Source organism: Engystomops pustulosus, chromosome 5 (genome assembly GCF_040894005.1).
Source record: "Engystomops pustulosus chromosome 5, aEngPut4.maternal, whole genome shotgun sequence".
NCBI lineage: Eukaryota > Metazoa > Chordata > Amphibia > Anura > Leptodactylidae > Engystomops > Engystomops pustulosus.
Window position 1 is genome coordinate 191,247,833 of NC_092415.1, and position 8,498 is coordinate 191,256,330.

Here is an 8,498-nt window from a genome sequence, read left to right on the forward strand (position 1 = left end):
CTGAAATAATCACAAATTCTTGCATTCCACGGTGTGGTGGGGGGGAGGCGTGGCAGCAGGTGCAGTGGCCGGGTGTATTGTACTTGCCCCCTGCCTGCGTACTTTATAAATATAAGAGATTACAGGTTTTTACACAATAGTTTTGCACAGTGGCCGGCTTAGCCTCATGATGTGTCCCTTATCATACTCCGTTTTGTGTGTAAATACAGTATGGTGAACCTATTAGGTGATTGTGCTTACACTGACAAACTTTGGTATTTGTGGCCAACCCATTAAACCATGATCTTATGGGGCCATTATATTATATTTTGGAAAACCTATGTGGGATGGTGTCATACTGGGCGCATGGGTTGTATAAGGCATGAGATTTATCCCATAAAGCTTGCATTATGAATTGACCTGCATTGTCAAACCCAAGATTGATAACTATGAGATACTCAAGGTCATTCATGTAGATGAGCCTCTACCTGATACCAGAAGATAAGGGGTGGTTTTAGCAGCAGTGGTTTATAGGAAAATAGGTATGTTGCTGGTATTTCCTCGAAGCAACGGGTCCTTGTATGTATTATTAATGGCATCACATGTGTCATTATGCCTACGCATGTCAGGATCTTTTGTTATTATCAACGCCTCATACAGATTTGTCATATACAATGTCCTAGCAGGATAATCCGCCACATGCTGATTGTACCAGACACTAAAGCTGATCATATTCAGATTGTGCTTCTTACATAACTGGATTGTTTCATGTAAGGAACAGCGTCATAGGCCATAGATGTTTCTGGACACATCTTAGGTGTAGAAGATGCTAGATCTGGCCAGAGACTTGGTATAATTATCTGATTTGGCACACAGTCATATTATGGCTCTGTACCTAGTTGTATGAAAGCACCCATAATAATGTAGATATTGTACATATAGATCATAGTAATGTATTTAATGTATATATTGTGTGAATAGGGCGACACCTGAAGTGTATATGGGATCCCTGGGTGATGGAGGTTGGGGAGCCCGTGATAGTAAAGCAGCCAGATCCAGGGGCAATGTTGTAAAAATCAACTCACAGTTCTTTATTTGAACTGGAACAGCAGGCAACAGCAGGTTCAGCAGGCTGGAAAGCTGGTAGGAGATAGCTGTTCTGCAGAAAGGGTTGCTCACAACCTGGTAATAGCTTCAGGCTGGGCTGGTAGATGGAGCCGGGTCCGGACAGTGGACCTCTGCTCTGGGGCTTAGTCTCCTGACTTGCCAGGAGACTAAGACTCTTCTTCCTTGCAGTGTGACTGTATGGCAGCTCTTCAGGAGCCGCACACTGGACCTGCTCCTCAATCTGCTGACTAAGATCCAAGACCATGTGCTCCCGTCCACCAGGGTTTTTATACTCCCCTGGTCAGATGGCAGCACTCTCCAATCAGCTTTACAATAGTACAAAGGATATCATTGCTTAATAACATTTCACCTGTTAACTCTTGCCTTGCCAGGCAGTGACTTATAGCTGCATCTACTAAGTTTACCAGGGCAGCAGCCTCTGAGTGAGTTGCGCAGGCTCACCTCCGCAAGGAGATGGTGCTATTCTTAACAACCATCTAGTCTATGCATTGGCAGTGGTGTTGCATATGTATAGTCTGTATAGCGCATAGTAGCGCTTTTACATAGTAGTGTATATACCAGTGGTGGCGAACCTATGGCACGGTGCCAGAGGAGGCACTCAGAGTCCTTTCTGTGGGCACCCAGGCCTTCACCCCAACAAGATAAGACTCAAGGCTTTCTCCTGTGGTCCAATACAGCCCAGGACGCGCCACGCCCACTGCTATTTTAAAGCAATATCCTTGGCTGCCAGGACTACAGGTGGTGCAAGAAGGTGTGGATAGAGATGGATTGTCATTTGAGCTCCTGCTCTGGGTACCCTGATCCTTCCTCTTCAGGGGACCCTGGAGGGAAGCTACAATCCAAATTTCTCCATATTTCTATTGTTTTGGTGAACTCAGGACACCAATACGATTAAAACCTGTGATACAGCAGGGATCAATAAGTTACTGCTTAAACTGACATGTTGGCATGTTGATATACAAGTTGGTTTTGGTTGTAGCTTGGGCACTCTGTGCCAAAAGGTTCGCTATCACTGGTATATACTATTTGTATAGTTGACAGTAATGTAAATAAGGTTTGTATTGATAATAGTAGTTTATGTGTAGTCTGTATAACTCATAGTAGTGTATTTATAATCTGTATGGCTCATAGTAGTGGATGAACTGTTGGTATAGCTCATAGTAGTGTATGTATAGTCTGTATAGTTCATGGTAATGTATATATTGTCTATATAGATCATAGTAATGTATATATTGTCTGTCTAGATTATAGTAGTATATATATATATATATATATATATATATATATATATATATTGTCTGCATAGCTCATAGTAGTGTATATATTGTCTTAATAGTTAATAGTAGTCTATATAATATCTATAAATATTATAGTACTGTATTTAGGGTTTGTATAGCTCATTGTAGTGTATATATCTAATATATAAAGCTGAGTGTATGTATGTATGTATACATCTAATGTATGTAAGGATAGCCCTTTTAGGGCTTATCCTTTACTATCTTTAATCTGGGAATATGCAAATTTTCTAAAGAGGCTACTGGGGCATGGAGTAGCCGGAGCTGAGGCTACACGACGCAGCTACTCCATGCCCCAGTGACCACTTTGATCCTTCTACCATATAGTTTCAGCGCGCAGCTACGGGGAGCTCTGCGCATGCGCAGTAGCTCAGGCTTCTGAGCCGAGATCTGCAGCATGCGCAGAACTCTGGCTTCACGGGCGAGGGCGTGCAGCTCCTCGTAGCTGAAACTATCTGGTAGAAGGATCAATGATGCTACTGGGGCGTGGAGTAGCCGCGTCGTATAGCCTCAGCTCCAGCTACTCCACGCCCCAGTAGCCTCTTTAGAAAATTTGCATATTCCCAGATTAAATATAATATAGCATATAGTGGAGTAAAAGATGCGTCCTAAAAAGGGCTATTCTTACATACATTAGATGCACCTACCAGCGGATCTACCTTAATAGGTAGATCCGTGGTTTTAGGTTAACTTTAATGTATAGTTAATAGCTGTAGAGTCATTTTAACTTTGACACGTGTTATATGGGGGAAAAAATGGAGTAGCCTGTCCTGTTGCCAATTAAAGTGAATGTAATTCCATTGCAATCCACATGCTGACACCATAGCAATCCCAACCATGCAGGTTACAATGTGATTACATTCATATTAATGTGTGACGCTACAGTACAGACTCGTCACCTTTACTCTATGGGTGGCATAATAGCCGTCAGTATATCTAATGTTGCGACAATTTTACAAAGGTTTGTTTTGTTTATTAAATTAACATTGTCTCCAGAAAAACTGACCCCAAAAATGCAGCACAACAAGCCCCTACTTGTTGTTGTCAGGCGGCTTCTACGTGTACAAAATCGCTACAGTTTTTGATGTAAACAGTGAGGAAGTACATAGGAAATATTCTACTTCTCTTTTTTAAATCCCCCCTTGGTTTGTCTCTAAAATCTGCAATGTAGTCACAGTGATCCCCCCAGTAGTCACAGGGATCCCTGCAGTACTCACAGTGATCCCACCAGTAGTCACAGTGATCCCCCCACTAGTCACAGTGTTCCCCCCTGTACTCACAGTGTTCCCCCCAGTAGTCACAGTGAGCCCACAGTAGTCACAGTGATCCCCCCAGTACTTACAGGGATCCCCCCAATAGTCACAGGGATCCCTGCAGTACTCACAGTGATCCCCTGAGTACTCACATTGATTCCCCCCAGTAGTCACAGTGATCCCCCCCACTAGTCACAGTGTTCCCCCCAGTAGTCACAGTGAGCCCCCAGAAGTCACAGTGAGCCCCCCAGTACCCACAGGGATCCCACCAGCAGTCACAGTGTTCCCTCCCAGTACTCACAGTGATCGCCCTTAGTAATCACAGGGATCCCCCCAGTAGTCACGGGGATCCCCCCAGTAGTCACGGGGATCCCACTGCATGACACAGGTGAAAACTTTTATATAAGGGGGAGGGTGTCCGTGTTCACACATTTGGGTCCGTTTGAATAGATAACAAGTAAGACTGATGTGTAAAGCTCTGTTCAGCGCAGCGTAATCTGTGTGCGCTATATAAACAAAGGAATTATTATTATGACAAGTCTATATCCCTTGTTGTATTCTATATAGACAAGAGAACCCCACCCGCAGTAGTCACAATATTGTTTTGTCTGTCTATGCCGGTTCATTGTGCAGTAGTGGGCTGAGGGGTGTTTATTTATATATAGGATCATTATATACATTGATTTATGGATACATATAGCATTGCAGCAGCGTATAGAACCAGACAAGAAAATGTAAACAAACTCAGCCCCTCCCCCTCCTCCCTCCCTCCATTGCTCCTACGTCTCCTTAGATCAGCGATCATGTGATTGGCTTAGAGAGAAAATTTCAAATTCATCTCTCGTCCTACAGAGAACTGTGTGACACAACCAGATTTTCTCGTAAACTGCAGCTTATCACAGGGACACCCTTGGTTTAGTTTATTATCTAACAAAGGATAGAGGCGGGGAAAATCTGCCCCAAATTGTGCGTTTATGTTGTACAATTACTGCAGATTTCACTGTATCACAAAGGGGTTAAATATGCATAAAATCGCCAGTATAAAGTAACACGCTGCAGTAAATCCATTGGCACGTCCTAAGAACACAACGCAGCCTCACAGGCTGATACATAGGCGCCGTCTACAGAAGACTCTATGGCTATACCTGTACCCCAGCAATGCTGGACATGCTGCAGAATTACAACCCACATCACCTACCATCTGGTGCTGAGAGTTTTTCTTACTTGTGAATTTGATTTGGGCGTCAATTATGTTGTAAAACGCCATACAAGCGCACTAGAGTATAATAATTCCGGTACACAGATGCGTTTAGACCTAAACACTTGCGTTTGGGAACTTGCAACATGTGTTTTGCGATTTAATTTCATTTCAAAACGCAACTAAAATGCAACGTGTGAACAAGGCCTTAGTGTCTTCCACATATTTTTTTAGGGGAAGCATCGTGGCTTAATGGTTAGTATTAAAGCCTTGCAGCGCTGGGGACCTAAAATCGAAGAGTTTGTATGTTCTCTCCGTGTTTGCGTGGGTTTCCTCCTGGTGCTCCGGTTTCCTCCCACACTCCAAAAACATACTGGTAGGTTGATTAGATTGTGAGTCTCATTGGGGACAGGGACCGTTTTGGCAAGCTCAGTGCAGCGCTGTCTAATCTGTGTGCGCTATATATAAAGGAATTATTATTATTCCCATACGGAAATAGAGAAAAAAATTCTGTAGCAGATTACAGTACAAAAGCATTTTATAATATGCAGTTGGTGGTTTCCAGAAATCCTCCAAAATCTGCATTTGGGGTTAATATAGTAAGTTCAAACTTTGCAATTCACTTAGGCCGCGTTCACATGCTACATTTAGAAGCGCAATTCAAACCCAGCAGGGAGGAGCTTGTCCCGATTGGGGAATGAGCAACAAACACTGACTTTTTTACAAAAAAAAACACCCTAAAAATTAGGGCTAAATGCACCTCCAATTAGAACAAGCTCCTGTTTAGTGCGCTTGAATTGCATTTCTAAACACAATATTATAATGTAAACATGGCCTTAATTTTATCAAGTGATGAACAAGATGCTCTACAAACAAATAGACGTCATCTATCTACTAAAGAGGCAGTAGGGGGGCTACAAAGAGGTACATTAATTGTAGTTGTTCTCTAAAGTCTTAATACACAGAACAAACACTTCACCATATGTGGGACACTACCAGTTGTTACAGAAACAAATAAATGTCATATAGAGGATACAAAATAAATATTGACACAAAGTAATACACTGTAATAGAGTATAATACCCATATAAGCTGCTTTATGGAGCTTCATAGCTGAGCCTGCTGTGTATTATAGTGCCCCGAGCATCTGGAGGGCCACATGTTGCCTAAAGCTGCTTGTACCTCACCCTCTCGTGAAGAGAAAGCCTCATATAGTAGAAATAGACATACGATAATAGTAGATGCTACGTGACTAGCAGCCACCTCTGCTACCAGACAAAGGGGCTGAAGAACAACACAATCATGAAGAACCATTGAAAAAGTTAAGAAAATTTATTCATTCCAAAAACTAAACAAGAATATCACTAAAATGTACATAGAAATCCCTCCCCCCCCTCCCAAAAAAAAAACAATTACAAACTTGAAAAATAGGAATTGTCTTAATAAATACTGAGCTGCAACACAGAAGAAAGGAGAGGTGACCGCCATGCTGCTGCCGCCCCACCCCCTCCACCCAGACTGATACAAAGTATCCACTTCTCCACAACAAGGCGACATGGTAAACACAATGTAGCAAAATAGACTTCCTGTACAAACCCATATAGACATCTGGGATGGACCTGAAACTGCATGAATAGCACATGGAGTCGTTTATCATCCGGAGATACTGGGAGGGGGGAAGAAGAGGAGGTGTCCACACAAAAACAAACCATAAGGCCTCAAGTCTGGGGGTGATGTGAAGGTTTAAAGTGCTGGAGGGGGTCGCAGGCCCCTTGTGTGGTCAGGGTAAGGTTCATCTCCTTCAAGGATGAAGTCCTCAGCTCTTTGATCTGTGTAGGGTTCATCTCCTTCAAGGATGAGGTCCTCACCTCCATGATCTGGGTATGGTTCATCATCTCCTTCAAGGACGAGGGTCCCACTTCAGTGATTTGGGTCTGGTACATCTTAAAAAGATGAAGCCCTCACCTCCATGGTCTAGTCAAGATTCCTCTGCCTCAAGGATGAGGCCCATACCTCAGATTTAGGGGCCATCTTCTCAAGATCAGGGTGTAGGTGTAGGGGAGGTTAAAGGTCTCAGGGTTTAAAGGTCCATTTCAGGAACAAGAGTTCTGCTCAATGTACATTTTGGACAATGATAGAGCCATGGACTTGGCCAGTTCTTGGTCCCGGAGTCTCTGGGCCTGGTTCTGCTTGCTCCAGCTCTCATACTCTGGATTGGGTAGGGGTTCCTCAAAGACTGCATCATAGTGACCATTGCTGAGCCAGCTGAGCCAGATGCTGGGTCTGGAGGGGTCCTCTTCTCCTAGGTGGTGGACCATGGTGGACACAGTTGGACATTCAGGTCGTCCTCCTGTGGTCAGGTGGATGTTGACATTGAGCATTTGGCTCATGGCCAGTAGTTCTGGGTAGCCAGCCCAAGCTCCATCTTGGGCAGCATTGATGAGGAACTCGCCGATGTCTCCTTCAATGATGAGGTTGAAGGTGTCCAGGTGGTCGGCCACATGGTGCACGGTGCGCTCCCGGAGCTCTGAGTGCAGGCTCTGCTCCCCATACACGGCCTTACTGATCGCACGGTACAGGCAATTACCATCGGGGATGATGTGGAAGCGATATCGGTTCTTCTCCCGCAGATACTTGTCCTGCTTCTCCAGCTCGGCCAGATGCAATGCCAGGCGCTCCTCAGCCCTGGGCCCCTGGTCTGCGCTGCTCGGCCGCCAATATCGGCCGCTCTCCTCGGGCGATGCCGGCCTGATGCTTTCCTGCTGCACCATATCGCTCAGCCATGTATGGAGATCGGGAGGGGAGGAGGAGGGCTGCGGCTCCTGAGACTTCTGGAGCTGGGGTGCAGAGAGCTGCATGCTGTACCCCGGCCCCCCAAGGCTCGGCTCGAGGAGGCGGATGGGCACGATCCTCTCCGGGCTGCACATGGGTCTGAAGTGGGTGTGAGCGCTGCCCCGTGCCTGGGGGAGGTAGGAGAAGGCGGGCATGCTGCTGCAGGAGGAGCCGCACTGTGTGACTGAGCCTGAGTCTGCCCCAGTGCTGCCTTTATACACTGAGCTTACATAAAAATAGCCCATGTTATCAGAGGGCAGGAATATCTCCTCTACAATCTGCTGCATCACCCATCACTTACCTCATCACTTACTGTCCCCATGTGAAGGATGTGGCCACATAGCACGATAATAGGGGGGATACAAGCCATCACCAAAATCACCATACTATAATACTGCTATAGTGTGTACATGGTAACAGCTAAACTATAATCACAAATCTACATTGTGTAACACGGCTACAAAGTGTCCAAGTAACACTGCCCTAAAATAACACTGCTATAATGTGTCTACGTAACACCTACACACTATAATCACAAATCTACATTGTGTAACACCGCTACATAGTGTCTAAGTAACACTGTCATACAATAACACTGCTATAATGTGTCTAAGTAACACCTACACACTATAATCACAAATCTATACTGTGCCTAATTAACAACGCTACATTGTGCCCGAATAACACTGCCAAACAATAATCACACCGCTATAATGTGTCTAAGTAACATACAATAATCACACCAGTATTAGTAAAGCCATAAATAATAATAATAATTCTTTATTTATATAGCGCACACAAAGCCACAATACT

General features: G+C 44.5%; 1 protein-coding gene across 1 annotated transcript; it reads right to left on the reverse strand.

Annotated features, from left to right (window-relative positions):
- Positions 1-6,275: 6,275 nt before the first annotated feature.
- On the reverse strand, positions 6,276-7,889 carry OTUD1 (OTU deubiquitinase 1). Its single transcript, XM_072154161.1, has one exon. It carries the CDS (start codon positions 7,838-7,840, stop codon positions 6,947-6,949), a length of 894 nt encoding a protein of 297 aa, XP_072010262.1. The 5' UTR covers positions 7,841-7,889; the 3' UTR covers positions 6,276-6,946.
- Positions 7,890-8,498: the final 609 nt, after the last annotated feature.

Coding starts and splice junctions, on each gene's coding strand:
- OTUD1 (XM_072154161.1), bottom strand. CDS start 7,840: ATGCCCGCCTTCTCCTACCTCCCCCAGGCACGGGGCAGCGCTCACACC.